We start from the raw sequence: 18,883 nt of genomic DNA on the forward strand, positions 1-18,883 counted from the left end.
CCCCCATCTGTTCTGACCAATATTCCCTCCCCCAGCTTCACTAAAATCTGTTTGTTATTACATTGCTGTTTGTGGGATCTTGCCATGTACTAATTGGCTGCCACTTTCTTACAGTATAACATTGGCTACACTTTAAAAGTGCTTCATTGACTCTAAAGAGTGTTGGGTGTCCTGAGGTTGTGAAAGGAGCTACATAAATGCAAGTTCTTTTTTTTGACAGCTAATGAGTTCTTACAAGTTCCCGATCGGCCATGAAGAGATGGGAGCCTCCCCTGACTCTTCTTACACCCTCCTACATCCTCTTACACCCTTGCACACTTTCCTAAAGTTCTGGAAATAGGCAGTTCTTGCACAGTTGGTAAATAACTGAACATTGGTGAATATCTGTGACAGCCTGGGGTTGAGCAGATGATAGCAGGGTTTCAAAAACTCCCAAACAATGGCTGCATCCAGTTTCTTGTGAGCTTGATGTCATGTTCAGTATTGTACTAAGGGTATCATACTTCAAAGACAATTGAATGTATAAGTTGGAAATATCACACTGCCACAGTAAGGTTGATGCTGTTAGAGATTGGGGCTAAGGTACATTTCTAAAGAAAGCAGGAACTGACCAAAGCTCCTTAGACAGCACCGTCCAAACTCACGACCACTAGCATCTAGAAGGACAAGGGCAGCAGACACAGGAGAATACCACCACCTGGAAGTTCCCCTCCAACTCACTCACCATCCTGACTTGGAAATATGTCGCCGTTCCTTCACTGTCACTGGATCAAAATCCTGGAACTCTCTCCCTAACAGCACTGTGGGTGTACCTATGTCACAGGGACTGCAGCAGTTCAAGAAGGCAGCTCACCACCACCTTCTCAAGGGCAACTAGGGATGGGCAATAAATGCTGACCTAACCAGTGATGCCTACATCCCATGAATGAACAAAAAAAAATGGCTCTAAAGCCGAGCTGGGAGTGTTTTATGGAAACATAGGACACTAAATTTAGTAAACCATTCTAGTCCATAATACTAACGGCTCTAGGCTTGATGAAAACAAAAATACACTGCACATAGAAAATGTAACAAACATTCATGTGCTGGTCTGTTAACAGTTGAGAACATTGAGTATTGGCTAGCAAGCTGAGGCTGTGATCATATTGCAATGTTACAAGGAGAGGAAGTAGCATTACAGGTAGGAAGAAATCCAGAAGTAAGTGGCTCCTACCACAATGATTCTATAAGTTTTTGAATCAGATCCTGGTGACACCTCTGTAATCCCGACTCAGCTTCCTCTTGCTAGTGATGTGAACTTGAATGAAATATCCCATGCTGGAATTCATCAACAGACTAATCAGTCCCATGACACGCAGTAAATTTCGCAGATCCAAAAGCACCCACCTGACCAGGGAAGTTCACTTTTGGTTTGGATGCTGTGATTGGTGCACTGTGGGTGCTGTTGGTGTCTTTCATGGCAGCTTTAGGGTCATAGTTCAGGCTGGAGTCTGGTGAGCTGGCACTTGTCATTTGCTGTTGGAGGGCCATGGCCTGCAGGGTCATTTGCTGGGCCTATTAGCGCAAACAAGAGGTAACACAAATCATTTAATTCCCAAAGGCAGCATTTGGATAGAGCTGAAAACTATTATTACCTGTTATCAATGTCTGATATAGACCATGTTAAATGTTAAATAAAAATTAAGGGAAAATGCTGGCAATACTCAGCAGGTTGGGCAGCATCTTTGGAGAGAGAGTTGATGTTTTGGGTTTATGACTTTTCATAAGAACTGGGAAAAGTTAGAAATGCAATAGGTTTTAAGCAAATGAAATGGGGGAAGTGTGAAAAAAACAACAGAGGGGAAAGTCTGTGACAGGATGGAAGACAGGAGAGATTAAATGACAAAAGAGTTGGTGCAGGGCCAAAGTGAGTGGTGATGGGACAAGTAAAGGAACAAAGGATTTTTCTAGAGGAGGTGTGAATGGCAGGATAATAAACAGCTGCCATCCAAAAGCAAAAACAAGAGGAAAATTAGATTAAAACCAAAACATGCAAAGAAGAAAAGGAACAAAACAGGGACAGAAATTATGATCTGAAACTGTTGACCTTGACGTTGAGTCCGGTAGGCTCGAGGGTGCCAAATCGAAAGATGAGGTGCTATTCCTTGAATTAATGTTTGAGTTTCATTGTAGCGGTGCAGGAAGACGAGAACAGAAGTGGGGTCATGCTTGTGAACTGAATGGAGGTGTTATGCAAGGCAATCATGAATTCTGTATTTGGTCTCCCCTGTATTGGGCAGACCACATTGTGAACAGTGAAAACAGTATACTAAATTGAAAGGAGTACACATAAATCACTGGTTCACCTGGTAGAAATGTTTGGGACCTTGGAATGTGAGGAGAAAGGAGGTGAAAGGGCAGATGTTAGATCACCTGCGCTTGCATAGAAAGGTACCATGGGAAGGGGAGATGGTAATGGGGGTGATTGAGGAATGGATCTGGATGTCACAGAGGGAATTATGAAAGGGGAGGGGAGGGGAAGATGTGTTTAGTGATGGTCCGTCCCCTCATCTCTTTCTCTGGTACATTGATGACCGTATCAGTGCCATTTCCTGCTCTTGCCCTAAACTGGAAAATTTTGTTGATTTTGCTTCCAATATCCACACATCTTTCACTGAATTCTTTTCTTCCTTAACTTTTCTTTCTCCAAATCTGGGGATAGGCTATCTACAAATACAGTATTCACCATAAGCCCAATGACTCCCACAGCTACTGTACCTCACCTACACTTCCTCACACCCTGCTTCCTGTAAGGACTTCACTCCATACTCCCAGTTTCTCAATCTCTGTCGCATCTGTCCTGATGAAGCAACTTTTCAAAACAGAAGTTCTGATGTTTTCCTTTTTCCTCAACCAAGGATTCCCCCTCTGTGGTTAGCATGGCTTTTGGCCATGTCTGTCTCATTTCCTACACTTCTGTTCTTATCCTTTCTCCTCCATTCCAGAACCCTGAAAGGGTTTTCTTTGTCCTCACTTTCCACTCCAGTAGCTTCCATCTTCAATGGATCATCCTGCGCTAATTTTGCCATCTCCAACATGATGTCACCACCAAACACATCTTCCCCTCCACTCCTCTTTCAGCTTTCTTTATAAATCACTAATGTTGTCACTGGTTAAGATGATTATACTAGAACTCACCAGGAGGTAGGCTTGCTGGTTTACGAAATCTTGCTGCTGGGCATTCAATTGGGAAGGGTCATAGCCTAAAGAACAATAGTAAGAACAAAAGTACCAATTAAATTTTAATCAACAACCTTTTCTCTTTCCTTAGACTTGAGAAATCGTTTTGTATTTTCTTGCCTTCCCTTTTTTTCCAGGTATTCTTACAACAGGGAATGAACCTGGGAATAGAAAGGGCCTGGGAATGGGAATGCTGCTGAGAATGGGCCTGAGAATCAGAATAGGCCTCACAATGGGAATAGGGTAATTCTCTTTACAGTGCATACGGCTCTTCAATAAAGAGCTTTGGGCCTTTTTCCTTTCCTCCGTTTGCCCTAATGGAAAGCAGTGGGATTCACTGATGGTTGACAAAACCTGTCAGGTCAGCACCAGCATGAGTTAGTGCTATTTACAGTTTAAAAAAAATCACTGCTTGACCCTGATCAAAATGAAATGACTGGATCATAAAGCATTTTTGCCAGTGGAAAGTTCCTATCAAACAGCCCCACGAATACTGACCTCGATGGGCTCCAGGGATCTCCATAGATTTCACAGGGGTCAGCTGAGCCTCGTCTCCATTGCCAGCTCCTACTTTCCCACCTCCCTTCATTCGGGCTGACACTAAGGAAGACCGTTCCAAATCCTTCGAATGGGAAGGAGAAAAAAATGCTTCACACCAAAACATGCCCACTTGATGAAAACCATGACTTAACTAATTCCAGAATTAACAAATTCCTGAAGCAATATTATTTAAAATGCAGCAACTTAACTAGCATTAAAAGAAAACTTAACTTAAAACAACCACTGAATGAAATCCCAACAAAACTTTCTCCATAGCTTAACAAAAGCTCACTGATTAATAAAACCCCACAGGATACCTCCTCACAGCTTAACAAAACTGTACCAGTGAAACCCCACACTATAACCATCACTACAGGTTAACAAAAACCAACTAATTAATAGGATCCCACAACATTACAAAACCCCATAAATTAATGAAACTTCACAACATAACTAAAACCCCACTAGTTGATGAAACCACGCACACATCATAGCCCAAACGGAAACTAGGCTGAGGGGTGACGACACCTTTCACCTTAATGAAGCCTCCTCGCCTGGCTATATCTTCCACTAACTGCCCTGTCAAGATCGTCGCAGAAGATGCTTATCACCAAATCTCACCTTGGCCTGACCCCCGACTCCAGCACCTCCTCCTCTTTTGAACATCTCACCTTGTTCCAACCCCTTACCTCTTCTTCAAAATCATTATTCTCTCCCACCATCCCAAGTATGATAATTTTCTCACTGAGGTATCTTCACTGCTTTTTTCCCTTAGCAACTACACCAAAAGCCTTCTCATCCTTGGTGATTTCAACCCCTATTTCAACTCATCATGCTCTCTCTCCTTTGATTCACTGCCCTCTTATCTCCTCATCCAACTTCCCCTCCTGGTCTCCATGTTAGCCGATATTATAAATGGTTCTCTCTCATCTGGTGTTGACCCTTTCTCCTTTAAGCCTGCCATCATCACCTCTCTCCTCAAAACACCAACCATTGGTCCATCTGTCCATGCAAACTACTGCCCCATCACCAACCTCCCTTTCCTCTCCAAAGTCTTGAATGTACTGTTGCCTTCATTCCTGTCTTTGCCAGAACTCCATATTTCGATCCCCCAAATCAGGATTCCACCCCTGTCACAGTAATTAAATGGATATTATGAAAGTCACAAATGACATCCTATGTGACTGTGACAGAGGTAAACTTTCTCTCCTTGTCCTTCTTGACCTGTCTGCAGACTAACACTCGACCACATCATCCTCCTCCAATGCATCTGCACCATCATCTAGCTGGGTGGGACTGCACTCAGCCAATTCCATTCTTATCTACCTAATCGTGGCCAGAGAATCACTTGTGATGGCTTTTTTTCCCTCTCCTGCTCCATTACCTCTGGTGTCCCCCAAAGATCTATCCTTAACCTCCTCCTATTTCTCATCTAAATGTTGCCCCTCAGCGACATCATCTGCAGACACTGTCAGTTTTCACATGTGCTCTGATGACACTCAGCTCTATCGCACCACTACCTCTCTCAATTCTTCCATTATTAGGATAATTAGCTAAATTATCAAATTGCTAATCTGACTTCCAGCACTGGATGAGCTGAAATTTCCTCCAACTAAATATTGGGAAGACTGAAGCTAGTGTTCTTGGTTCCTGCTTCAAACTCCATTCCCTTTCTACTGACTCTATCCCTCTCTAAGGGATTAAAACCAGTCTGTTATCAATCTTGTCATATTTGACCCCATGTGTTTCCGGCCACATATTCATGCTGTCACTAAGACCACTGATTTCCAGCTGCATAACATCGGCGAACCTCATCTCTGCCTCAGCTCATCTGCTGCTGGAACCCTCATTCATGCCTTTGTTACTTCTAGACTTGACTATTCCAATGCACTCCTGGCTGGTTTTCCACATTTTACCCTCCATAAACTTGAGGTCATCCAAAATTTTGTTACCGGGTCTTAACTCACATCCTCCTGTGCTCGCCGACTTACTTTGGCTCCTGGTCAAGCAACGTCTCAATTTTAAAACTCTCATCCTTGATTTCAAGGTTATCCATGGCCTTGCCAATCCCTACCTCTGTAATCTCTTCCAGCCCCAAAACCCTCCAACACATCTACGCTTATCTAATTCTGGACGCTTGTGTATCCCTGATTTTAATTCCTCCACCATTGGTGGTTGTGCCTTCAACTGACAATAGGCCTTAAAGCTGTGGAATTCCCTCCCCACACCTTTCAACCTTACTCTCCTCCTTTAAGATAAACCCTCAAACCTACCTATTCGACCAAGATTTTGGTCATCTGCTCTAATAACTCATTATGTGGCTTGGTGTCTCTTTTGTTTATCATGCTCCTGTGAAGCATCTTGGAACATTTCATGATGTGAAATATGCAATACAGGTATAAGTTAATGAGGTTTGCAGCTGAAGTCCCTTTCTTGACATTTATGTAGTTCTCTTTGATTTTGAGAGATTTCCTCAGCATCTTGTTCCCTGAATATTTATTAACTGGAAGAGCAGTGGCATCTCCCTGTGCTTTGTGCATGACAGCTTAGGCAAGTCCTCAATACCTATTCCTACACCATTACCTTGACCCTGTTTCCCATTCAGGAGCAGAGCTCACTGACCCTGGGCTGCGGTTAGGAAAGTTAAGTAAAAGTAGTTGCACAGCCTGGGCGCAGGTGCTGGTCACTCATGCATACTGTTCACTATTGTCAATAAAATCCTAAGAATGTCTCCCTGTCTATGGCTCCTTGTTCTGATGAGCAGTGTTCTTGTCACTCAGATGTGAACACCTTTTGCACAAGTTAAAAGGCAGGTGCCTCAGTCCAGGGCCTCTTCCCTATGCTCTGTGTAGCCTTCAGACCACATTAATGGTCCAGTTTCACATTCCCTGGAAACATTACTGATGCCTGCACCTCGGCGGTGCTGGTCATTGCTGTCAGAATGTAGTGGGCAGGCATCACAGAGTTCTCTCATTCTCCCGGTGTGCTCTCAGCACCTTTAAGGCAGGGCTGGCCCTGATCACACCAGCATCTGTGACCAGTGATGCTGTGCACTAGTTCCTGAAGGGCTGAGGTGCTGAAGGTGGACACTGCATCAGATGAGTCTAAAGATCATGCAGCGAAGGCGAGTTGCCCTCAGCCAGACAGGAGACAGATATTCTCAGAGGCTATGTGAAGATCCATGGAGTGTCCTCACTGCATGTTGTCATCATCCTCCTGCAATTGAGCAACTATTAGGGCCTCCACTGCATCTCTATGACAGGAGCATTCACTCAGAGGGTATTGGCACTGCCATAAGCCAGACTGGAGTCAAACGTTCACAACAGCAATGTGAGGATCAATGGGGGCACCTCATCATCCTGTTGTCAACATCCTCCACAAATCTGGCAGCTATGAGGGCCTCCTGAGCACACCTCGTCTAGCCAGTGCAAGAGCCTAATCCCCATCATCGTCACCACAGAGGACCTCCTCACTCTCATCTCCATCGGTGTCCTCCTCAACCGAGGAGACCTCCAGCTCCTCCTCAGCCAGCTCGTCTCCCTGTTGGAGTGCCAGGTTGTAAAGGGTGCAGCAGATGACGACGATGCATGATACCCTCTGTGGACTGTATTGCAGGGCTCCACTAGACTGGTCCAGGCACTAGAACTGTATCTTCAGCATCCCGATGGTCTGCTCCAACAAGTTGCGAGTTGCTGCATAAGCCTCATTATACCGTCGCTGTGCTGTAGTCTGAGGCCGCTGCACGGGTGTCATCAGCCACAGCCTCTGCGGGTAGCCCGTGTCACCAAGAAGCCAACCCTGCAGCCTCTGTGGACCCTGGAAGACTACAGGGATCTATGGGTAACTCAGGATGTCAGCGTTGTGCACAATCCCTGGAAACAGTGCGCACACCTACAGGATGCGTTTCTGATGGTTGCATACCAGCTGCAGGTTCAGTGAGTGGAAGCCCTTGTGGTTGATGAAGTCCACTGAGTGTAGTGATGGAGACCTGAGTGCCCCATGAGTGCAGCCAATCGCACCCTGCACCTGTGGGAATCCCAAGGTTAGGGCTTGCATCCTGGCTGCCCGGGTCCCAGGTGAAATGCACAAAGTTGTGTGCCATGGAGAAGATGGCATCCGTGACCTCATGGATGTATTTGTGGGTGACGGATTGTGAAATTGCACAGAGGTCATCTGTGGAGCCCTAAAAGGAGCCACTGGTGTTGAAATTGAGCGCTGTGGTCACTTTCACAGCCACTGGCAGTGGATGCCCTCCGTGTCCCCATGGCGCCAAGTCCTGTAGTAAGTGGCAGATGTGAGCAACCAGGTTCTAGACATGCGCAGTCGTCGGCGACACTGGTTCCCAGTCATCTGTAGGAATGACAGGCAGTGTCTATAGACCCTGGGTGTCACTAGGTGCCAACCAGTCACAGCTTGTTGCCGCTCCTGGGCAGCATTTGTTGGAGCTCCTGCTGCCCCTTCTCCATGAGGTTGCTGCTCCTGTCTTTGTGCAGCCTGGTGCCTCAGTCGCTCTCTCCTCCATCTTCTACAGTCTCTGTAGGAGATCAGGCATACAGCTAGGTCACCAGGATCCATTCCTGACATGGTCCTCCTGCAGTATGAAAGAGGGAGATGAAAGATGGTTATCATGGCTGTACGTAGCACCTTTCCTGGCCCTGTGTGACCGCCCCTTAATGCTTCCAGGAGAGTGCTGTTCACTCCTCGGATGGTCAGAGGTGCGTGCGCTGCATGGCTGCCTTGTCAACCTGTGACATGGGGAACACTGGTCCAAAGTGGGATGCTGAGATTGCAAGGGGCTGTGAGCATCTCCAGCAGTGATTGCTACATGGCCAGCATTGGCGAGGAGATTGTACAATGTGCGCAGTTCAACTGCTCTGCAAAGTGATGGCGGACTTGAAGTCTGTGCCGGGGTGTGAGTGGGGACAGGTAAGGTATGGAGTGCTTGGTGACTCTTTGGTGCCACCGCATTGCTTGCATGGACGGGCCCAACCCCAACCATATCTCTGTGGCTGCACCTGATCTGTCTCAGTTGCGGAGGTACAGTCAGTTTATACATGTGTCCCTAATGCGTGGCCACTTCCCTCGCTTACCCTGACCCCCAACCCAATTGCCTGTGCGCGGGATGCAACGCCAGGGCAGCACTTGACCCCCAGCGACAACGGTCGCTTCCGAGGCTGTCAGCACTTGCCCCGGGACACCCCCCTCCCTCAGCTGTCGCCTCTGAGTTTGGCCAGCACTTGCCCCTGAATCCACCCACCCCTCAGCAGTCGCCTCCGAGGCTGGCCAGCACTTGCCTCTGGACACCTCCCCCTCTCGGCAGTCACATCTGGGGCCAGGTATCAGTTGCCCCCACCCCGTGGCGTCCCTGAGGCCTGTAAACAACAGGTGAGCTGTGGAGAACGCTGTTGCTCAGTTATCTCAGTTCCCCCAAAGTGAAAGCGTTTCCCTTAGATGGGAGCCCAATTATTTTTAAGCTGCGTCCCCTAGTTCTAGTCTCTCCCACAATGTGAAATATCTTTTCAGCATCCACCCTGTCAAGTTCCCTCAGAATCTTACACGTTTCAATAAAATCTCCTCTCATTCTTCTAAACTCCAATGGATACAGGCCCGACCTTTCCAACCTTTCATTGTAAGATAACTCCCCCATCCCAGGTTTCAGTCAAGTGAACCTTCTCTAAGCTGCTTCTAAAGCATTTATACCCTTTCTTAAATAAGAAGACTGAAACTGTATACAGCACTCTAGGTGTGGTCTCACCAATGTCTTGTATGAGTGTAGCAAATCATCCCTACTTTTATATTCCATTCCCCTTGCAATAAATGACAACATTCCATTTACCTTCCTAATCACTTGCTGTACCTGCATACTAACATTTCCTGATTCATGTATCTGGACACCCAGATCCCTCTGTATCTCTGAATTCTGCAATATCTCTCTATTTAAATAATGTGTTGCTCTTCTATTCTTCCTGCCAAATAATAAGTTCTCATTTTCCCACATTATATTCTGTCTGCCAAATTTTTGCCCACTCATTTAACCTATCGTTTATTGCAAGGGGAATGGAATATAAAAGGAGGGATGTGTTGCTACAGTCATACAGGATGTTGGTGAGGCCACAGCTAGAGTGCTGTGTACAGTTTCAGGCTCCTTATTTAAGAAAGGATATAAATCCTTCACATACTCCTTAAGTTCTTTTCACAACTTACTTTCCTAACTATCTTTGTCATCAGTAAATTTAGCAACAAAACATTTGGTCCTTTCATCCAAGTCATTGATATAAATTGTAAATCACTGAGGTCTCAGCACTGATCCCTGTGGCACTCCACTTGCTACATCTTGCCAACCCAAAAATGACCCATTTATCACTACTTTTGATTTCTTGTTAGCTAACCAATCCTCTATCTATGGTAAGAAAATACTCCCTACACCACGTGCTCTTATTTTGTGTAGTAATCTTTGATGTGGCACCTTCTCAGGTGCCTTCTGGAAATCTAAGTACAGCACATCCACATGTTCCCCTTTATCCATGTTGCTTGTTATTTCTTCCAACAACTCCAATAAATTAGTCAAACATGATTTCCCTTTCCCAAAACCATGATGACTCTGCTTGATTGCAATGAGATTTTCTATGTGGCCTGTTATAACCTCTTAATAATGAGTCCAGCAATTTCCCTACACACCCTTCCTCCACCATAATCAAATTCTTTAGCATAGGTTTAGCTGTAAATCAGCTGAGGATCCACAGAAACTCCAGTAATAGGGCACACAAGTGGAAGGATATATCCCTACCCCCAAAATGCTAATATTGAGGTCACAGGTGAAGACAGTGTACGGTCGTGGGGGCTCTTTGTGCTGTAAGCCTTCACGGTTCTATGCTCCTCACAACACCAATTATCTCAGTACTCTAACTCTTGGTCCTATTTTCATCACATATTCTTTTTTAACAAGTGTAACTTACTTAACTTTGCTCTGAGTCCATTCCATTCGACCACTAATCTTCAGGATAAAATTCTTTCTAATCTTTAATCTTTTGAAGCTTCTTAATTTTCTCTAACACTCCCATCTTAGCTGTACCCTGAGTTCTGGAACCTTTTTTCTTACTTATCTTTGAATTCTCAACAATGCAGCACTGCCTTTCGGAAAGATGTGTCTTATCTCATGGACATATTTCCTTTTAGAACATGCCTGAAGTTCCATACCCCATTTTCATACGATAAAACAGGATCAAACAGGCTATCAAGATAATGATCGAGTCCTTTTTGAGAGCGGTGTTCATTGAAGGCATTGGAATCTTTCAAAAACACAAAGACAAAAAAAAATCAAAAAAGAATCACAAGAATAATAATAGTCAGGAGCAGGAATTGCCTCAAGCAAGAATCACCAGAAACAAGAATTGAACAAGAAAAAGCTCAAACTTTTGTCCATGAAAATTCTGAAAATTGTCAATGCTTCAGTTTCAGTTTTGAGGAGGTAGCATCTCTAAAACTTCAGTAACTCTCAATCAAATAACTCACAGAAAACAATCTCACCTCGTCTAACCGATCCTGAAAGGCGTCTGGCTGAGTTTGGCATAAAGATGGGGGCCTGTGCGATGGGAGGGGAGGGAATATCATCATCTGAGTCGAAACCATGGCCAAAGACACTGCTCGGGAACAAAGACAAGTTACTAATGAGGCATCTGGCAGTATTACCCAGCTCCAGCTGGCAATCGGGTAGCATGGCTTCCCAGGGGGTGCGGAATCTTTGGGAATCTCATGATAATAAAGAACTCTGTAATCATTTGGGGTGGCTCTGCAAGTCTCCTGATTTCCTTTACAGCCCATCTGCCCTCTCTGTGGGCACTGCTTAAACCATTGACACATTGTGATATCAGCCCTGATACTGCCTGGTTAGTCACCCAAAGACAGATCATAGAACTCAGCACAGAGAGTCAGTCCGCTGAAGTTTCAAAGTTCCCAATTCTGTTGTCATTAAAATGAAAAGACGGAAAAAGTGTCGACTTGTTACCAGGAGTAGAGCTCCCTTGCAGGTGAATCCAAGCATCAGGGAGACTAAATCTCATCCACAACCCTGGGACAAACACAGTGCTCAACACCTTGACCATGGAATACCTACACATTTCTGTTCTTCTGGCTTCTTGCCTTTTCCTCAGAGGAAATGAAGTAGAATTTCTGCCTTGGGAAAGCTGTCACGAGTTCCAGGTCAGATACGAGGTCCATTGCATAGTCATGGCCTCCAAGCTCGGCCCATTCGCCTTTACTCTTCCTTGCCACTGACCAACCTCGCCAGCCTTCTGTCACACCCCTAGAATAACACTTAGCACTATTACTTGCTGTTACGACAGCGGACTAACAGTACCAATTACTTACAGGCAATTTGAACCTGATAAGGAAGACCTGTGTTTTTTAAAAAAAGATATACATGATGGCTGATAATGTAAAGTGACCACTTTCTGGAAAATTCCTATATAGATTATACTTGACTGACTGGCCCTGAGATGACATGGAATGTTGAACCTGAAAGGTGTCATGGCCTTCTTCAAACAGAGGCTCTTCAGAGGGAGATAGGAAAGATGCAAAAGACTGAACTTTAATCTCCTGTGGTTGCGGAGACAAAAGACTGATTCGCACATCTCAGCAGATATCCAAAACCTATCTCCTGTTGATTTATATTCCAGAATGCATAAATTGTCTGAGATGAAAAGAACATGGACTCTGGGTGCGCGTCAGTTTTTTCCCTTCCAGAATACACAGAGAAAAATCAGTTAAAAAGCTGGTGTGCTGATGTGTGACTGTGTGTGTCAATAAACAGAAGAACAAGTCAGTCACCCCCCTTGCAGCCTGCAGGCAAAGAATCCCTCTCTCTCTCTATTGTTGGAGACAAAGCTCAACAGAAGCCACAATCTAAAGGAAACAGGACACCCTGCAGAACCAAGTGTCTCCAAACTAACTGCGAGACTGCCAAAGTTAGCTCTACCCGGATTACCTAACTTAAAAGCTGCAAGGTACTGTTATCTGCGCCTCATGCACAAGCCAAAGACTGATTCGTATATTTTTAAAAACTTTTATTTAGACTCTTAGGCCGGAATTTTCCAACACCCCTCACTGCAGTGGGGCAGCATGCCATTGAAGTCTCCATTCACATCGGTGGGACTGGAGGGCCAGCATGAGGGGCTGGAAAATTCTGGCCTTAACTTCTCATTTCTGATCTCTCTGTGTGTGTGTGTGTGTGTATGTGTGTGTGTGTGTGTCTGTGTCTGTGTGTGTGTGTGTGTGTGTGTGTGTGCTGTGATTTTATAATTTTCTTTGGGTTTTAGTAATTGGAAAATTTACTCTTTGACTCAAGAAAGCCTGGTTAAATTGGCTCCTTCTAAAAAGAAACACATTTGGACTGGGAAAAGGTATTCACTGGGGAAGGGATCCCTTTTAAATTAACCTTGTTGTGACCAGCTGAGAGGGTTGAATAAAGAAGGGGAGCCAGCTCATTCCTCCTCACCTGGGAGCATAACAAAATTGGGGTCCTGTTCGGGAAATTAACAAATTGGGGGCCTTTGCCTGGCGACCGGTCATGACAGTGCATGTGCGTGTGCTTGGTGTGTATGTGTTTGTCTGTGCCACAATGAGGCCATAAAATTCCACTTAATGTGTTTGTGTACATGTGTTCATGACAGCACCTACATGTGTACCTATAGCTGTCTATGTGTGCGTATTTCTGTGTGTTGTATGTATTGTGGACGTGTGTGTGTATTTGTGTGTGTTTTTGTGTTTGAGTGTATGTTTCTCTGTATGTGTTTTTATATATGTGCTTCTGTGTGTGTGTATCTATAGACCTGGATATTTACAGCAGCATCTGAAATTTTGGATGTGGCTCATTTATTCACTAAGCATGTTCCGACATGCTTGTGATTAGTGGCATGCCCGTTGTGGGGGTGGGATATTTTAGATACCATTACAGAATATAAAGTCCTACATCAGCAAAATTTCACCATCAGGATCTGCTCTGAAACCACACTAACTCTCCCTTCTTCTGATGTTACCTGTGTCGCAGAATATCTTGTCCCAGTTCCTCTCCTGTGGTCCAGGAATTCACTGGGCACAGGAAGTTCACACCTGCAAACAATTTAAAGGGAGTTGGTTACTTTGCTGTCATTTTTGTTATAAATTATATATTTTGTTTAGATCATTTAGCAGTTCAGAGTAATGAGGGGTTTTGACCAACTGTTTGCACTGGTCAATGCATCAGTAACTAAACTTTACTCAACTGAAGATCATCGCCAAAAGAATTAAGAGAGAGGTTATTAGAAAACTTTTTAAACAAGGATGGTTAAGATTTGACAGTGCCAGTTGTCCATGGAGTGTCTGGGAAATGCCTGACCAAAGAGGGAAATATTTATTCAATGCTTCTAGAAAGAATTCAGTGAACAAAGGATGATTCAAATAACTAATTCTCTGCCACGTTTAAGAAGAATATTTGATAGTCTGAGGAGTGAGGAGAGGGTGGGGTGGATTATATTTAGTGGGAAATTAAAGGTTATGGGGAGTGAGAGAAGAATTCAATTAGACTGAATGGTATATTAGAAGGTACGGGGAGTGTGCAGGAGAGTGTTAATAAATGGGGTGGGATATTAAAATGTACAGTGAGTTAGGGGGAGAGTGGTGTTAGACTGCATGTACTATTCTATTACTCGGGTTGTGAGGGGGAGATTGTGATTAAACTGGGTAGCTCAATGGAGAAAAGCACTAGCACAGGCATAATGGACAGAATGGCCTATTACTCTGCTGGACCATTCTATAACGCTGCTGTTACTGAGCTGTTGCTGATGCCATATCATTCTCCCCAGCTCACATGTTGATCAGAGATTCTGACTTTGTAATCAGAGAGGTTGTGCGAGGGAGAAGGAAGTGGTGGGGAACAAATTACCTCCTGAGCTGGGGGGGTCTAACCTCAGAGGGCTGGATTTGCAAATTTGCTTTCCCCAAACAAATTCTATCTCAATTAAACTCTGTTATTTAATTCCTGTGCAAGTAGCGCTAGACAATATGAAGTGAGCCTGTATGATTGGGAGAATCTGTGCTCACCATCCAAGCAGGAGACTTCTAAAACAATGTTGCCTTTCCTCTTGTTGCCTGCCCACTCCAGAAGACAAGGCGGGAAGCTTCTGGCTCCCCCTGGACCGTACCTGGTCTTTTGCATTGCCTGCATGAGCTTGTGCTGACACACAGACTTAAACCCATTGTAAGCATGATCCGACACAAACCTGTTAGACAGAGGCAGAGAAAGGAGGAGAATGAAGGAAAGACATTGTTCATTTTTAACACCCCCATTTAATCTTTCAGCTTCCCCCATATCTAAACCAACTGCGCCTGAGGGTGATTCCAGAGCTTGCCTGATTATAATGTACCAAGGTGAGGTGTCAGGCTGCACACACAGTCTCCAGCTCCTGCAGATGTTGTTCAGGATACTGTGAATTACAGGTGTGGGAGTCAGCATGGGAGACGGCCAATGAGGTGAGGCGAGGGGGGGGCGGTGGCTGCTGGTGGGGGTCAGGTGGGTCAGCAGAGGAAGGGTGAGGGGAGGTGAAGGAGGGATTGAGGGCTTTGGGCCATTGTGGGTGAGGGGTGGGAGTGGGTCAGTGGGAAGTAAATGCTGGTGGAAGAGGTGGATTGGTGAAAGTTCAGGGTGGGGAGGCTGGCCTGTAGGTGATTTTCCTCCCTACCCAACCACTGCTTGAACCAAGTACTATTTCTTTACCTGTCGAATGTTAAATAAACCTCCTGAACCCCAGCCTAGTGGTGTGCCTCCACCTTCACACTGAATACACAGAAAAATCACATGGTACACTACAGAGAGCTGGAATGTAGCGGTAGTGGTCTCTGCTCCAACCCTGACTCCTGCTACTTTGTGACCTGAATAGCAGTCAGATGCAGACTCAGTCCAGGTCATGAGGGCTGCGGAGTCTGTTCTACTAGAATCATTCTTGATGCTGAATCCAAGTAAAATATCTGGTATAAAACTACAAATTTTAAACAATGCATTTAAAAAGACAAAGAAAAGGCTGAACAAAAAATCCAAAATATGACAGGATTATGGTACAGATATCACGCAATATTCTCTGGCCTTGTGTTCGCAGCCCATACCCCACTATCACCACTCCCCCACTGCCCTCCCTGCCTCTTCATGTAATACTCACTTCAGCAGATACTTGTCCATCTTGGAAGAGGGAGCAAAACAACTGAGGCAGGAAGCCAATAAGAGCCAGCCTCTTTCTGCATTCTTATCATTGGCATTTCTCCACACCTGATTGGCTAGTTGAGCAAGGATTTCATCTCGCAGACTAGGGCTAGCCAGCCCGATCTGGACTATGTAATCACCAAAGAGGATTTCTTGAGCTCCATTTAGTTGGGGATCACCCATGAATCTCATTATCTGCAAGAGGAACATTGTCAGCTTCTTGCAGTGGACAAGAAATGGAAATGCAAAGAGCAGATACTGTGTGGCATCTCACTCACTGGGAGTTTCCTCTGCTCCCCTCAGCTCATCCTCACCTTCCTCTGGGCTATAGTTCAATGAACACTGCTGCCCTCTGATCCTTAAACCATGCGTGAGCCCAGTCAGTGGGTTCAGAAGATTATTTGAATATGGGAATCTGATCTTGTCCTCACCTGTCATTCATACACACAAACACAATCCACACACACACAAAAATGCACACACACAAACATGCATACATATACACACATGCACTCGAATGCACATGCACACAAACATGTGCATTCACATAAATACTCACAGGTGCAGGCACACAGAAATTCAAACTGGAAATGTTGGTTTCTACACACACATACACACACACACAAACTTTCCAACAAGTGTGAAGGTTGGCAATCAAAGTGAGCAATGACCCTTCTCCTCTTTCATCCAGGAACACCAAGCCAATTAAAACACAGCAATCACCATTCTGCAGAGAGCACATCATCAGAGCAGGGATTAAATCTGGGACTTTTATTGCTCAGTGCCACGCCTGACCACTGAGTGGAGCTCTGCTAATGTGCTTTACCTCAACCTTTGAATCTGTTCCTTGTGTGTTCTAGGGTGAGATTTCGAAAGGTGGAACGTTTACTCCTGGAGACCACGTGTCGGCATCAAACATCCACACATCATGTGGTTCATAGACTATTCTGTCCAAATAATTTATCTTAACTCTCTTCCAATTTTGGGGAATATGCTTCCAGTGCACCATTCCAAAGTTCGCATTTCCACTTAAGCTATCTTCATCAGCTCTCTCCGCAAGACTGTCAACTTCATATCAATTAATACTGAAATGAGGCAATTTTGAGCTTTGGAGTGGAAATGGGATGGAATCCTCCCAAACTGATCCCACTTAAAAGAGTTATAGTTTTTAAACCCTTTCCAAGCAGCGCATAAATCCTTGAATGATGCCTAGAGTGAGTTCAGACTAAACTCTAATCAAGGGTTTTGCGTCGTATATGTTGTGAGCCCATACAAATACAACTGAGAATGGAACAGGAGAGAAGTCCTCAGTAAGTGCCTGCACTTCCCCACATTGCTGAATTTCCACTGCAGCCATGTGGGGCAGCTCATAACAGGGCAAGAAGAATTGGGAAGAAACTCACCCCAGGCAGTTGCTTCAAAGCTGCATAAGTAGGGGCCTGGGAGTAGGCCACTCAATCACACTCTGGGCTGCAGCCAGTGTATTGCGGTTGCATCACATAGTTTGCTAATAGTCAGTCCTATGAACCTTACCAGCTTGAAGACCATAACAGCTTCTTCACTCAAATCTTCTTCTGATTGGATCAGTGCTTCATCCAGTGGAGTGGTCAACATACCGAATAAGTGTTTCTGCACAAAATAAGGCATCAATGATAACAATATTGGGAACACCCTCTGTTCCCTCCTCCAAATCATTTATGTGCTGTATAACCAGCACAGGATCCCATGCAAGTTTACCTTGAAGTGAACCCGTACAAATCTGGAGAAAGGGTAGTTGTTGATATCAAGAGTCATTACTAGCTGTTCCTCTGATTGTAGTTTTGGAGTTTCAATCTGGATAATACAATCACTGTGGTTTTCTTCAAGAGCTGCAAGAAAACAAATAACATCAACAGGTTTTTCAGTATTTTCAACATACTTTTCTTGATGAGAAAATGGGGGCTGTATTTCATGGATTCTAGGTGATAAAAAACAAATACCACAACTTAGAGAGAGCCAAGCAATAAGTAAAAGCATTGGTTAGCAGCAATAAACCAGCAGGCAGATTTCATCCGTGTGTTTTCTGTACTGGGATTGCCAGTAAATTTATAAAGATGTCTCTTATATTCTCACTGCAGCAGACACACAGCGAGAATCCTTTCCCCAGATAATTTCACTGGTGTGGAGGGTTCAAGGTTTCTCATATCTTAGTGTTAAAAATAGGTACAACATTGCAGCTTTTGTGACATTTAAGGTGTGATTTCATGGAACTGCATGATTTCCAGGTAGTGCTCCTGGATTATTTTGTCTGTAGTCTTTACACCACTGTCAAGTGCACAACTGAATTATTTACTGGTGTAATATTTCCATGACAACGGCAGAAATACAGAAAAAGAGTGAAGAACACAGAGAAAGACAGGCAAGGAACAGAGAGAGAAAGAGAGAGAAACCGAGGTAGAAAAACACAGATTAATTAGATGAAAAGCATACCCGCTGCAGCTTGGAGTAAGAAAGCCAACTCAGCAGGAATGTCCAGGTGAGCAACATTCACCACTTCCCTCATCGTTTGTTCCTGATTGAAAAGATCATTGTTTTATAGTTACATTTTCAGCAGAACAACTTTCCAAATACAGCTGGAGTCCCAATGTGGATACAGCAATTAATCAACAGGGATACAAAAATATTTAACAACACTCTGAAACACAGTATACGAGTAATTTGAGACATGATGTGTGGCGAGTGTAGTGTGCTTTGGAGAAACAGATGCCTTTGAACCTATGGTCCCAAAAGCTCTCCATTATTTGGGGTTTCTTTCAGACTCAATGACCATGTTCTTTTTCTAGTTAGCAATTCCTATATTCTTATGTTTTTAATAGAATTTTTTTGACTGTTCCAGAGATAAAGGGAACACAGTGG

The 18,883-nt window shown here is 44.5% G+C and overlaps 1 protein-coding gene across 1 annotated transcript in view; it reads right to left on the bottom strand.

The window, feature by feature from the left end:
• myo15aa (myosin XVAa) overlaps positions 1-18,883 on the bottom strand; it is a 172,753-nt gene that overhangs the window by 74,690 nt on the left and 79,180 nt on the right. The window contains exons 24-36 of the mRNA XM_041206940.1: positions 18,458-18,539; positions 17,726-17,856; positions 17,522-17,617; positions 15,948-16,183; positions 14,836-15,014; positions 13,794-13,866; positions 11,873-12,061; positions 11,342-11,402; positions 11,092-11,122; positions 10,957-11,048; positions 3,718-3,841; positions 3,178-3,242; positions 1,387-1,554 (exon numbers count right to left, since the gene is read on the bottom strand). Coding sequence (XP_041062874.1) covers positions 1,387-1,554; positions 3,178-3,242; positions 3,718-3,841; positions 10,957-11,048; positions 11,092-11,122; positions 11,342-11,402; positions 11,873-12,061; positions 13,794-13,866; positions 14,836-15,014; positions 15,948-16,183; positions 17,522-17,617; positions 17,726-17,856; positions 18,458-18,539 — 1,527 coding nt within the window. The remainder of the gene's footprint in view (positions 1-1,386; positions 1,555-3,177; positions 3,243-3,717; positions 3,842-10,956; positions 11,049-11,091; positions 11,123-11,341; positions 11,403-11,872; positions 12,062-13,793; positions 13,867-14,835; positions 15,015-15,947; positions 16,184-17,521; positions 17,618-17,725; positions 17,857-18,457; positions 18,540-18,883) is intronic.

This window comes from Carcharodon carcharias, chromosome 15 (assembly GCF_017639515.1).
Source record: "Carcharodon carcharias isolate sCarCar2 chromosome 15, sCarCar2.pri, whole genome shotgun sequence".
NCBI classification, from domain to species: domain Eukaryota; kingdom Metazoa; phylum Chordata; class Chondrichthyes; order Lamniformes; family Lamnidae; genus Carcharodon; species Carcharodon carcharias.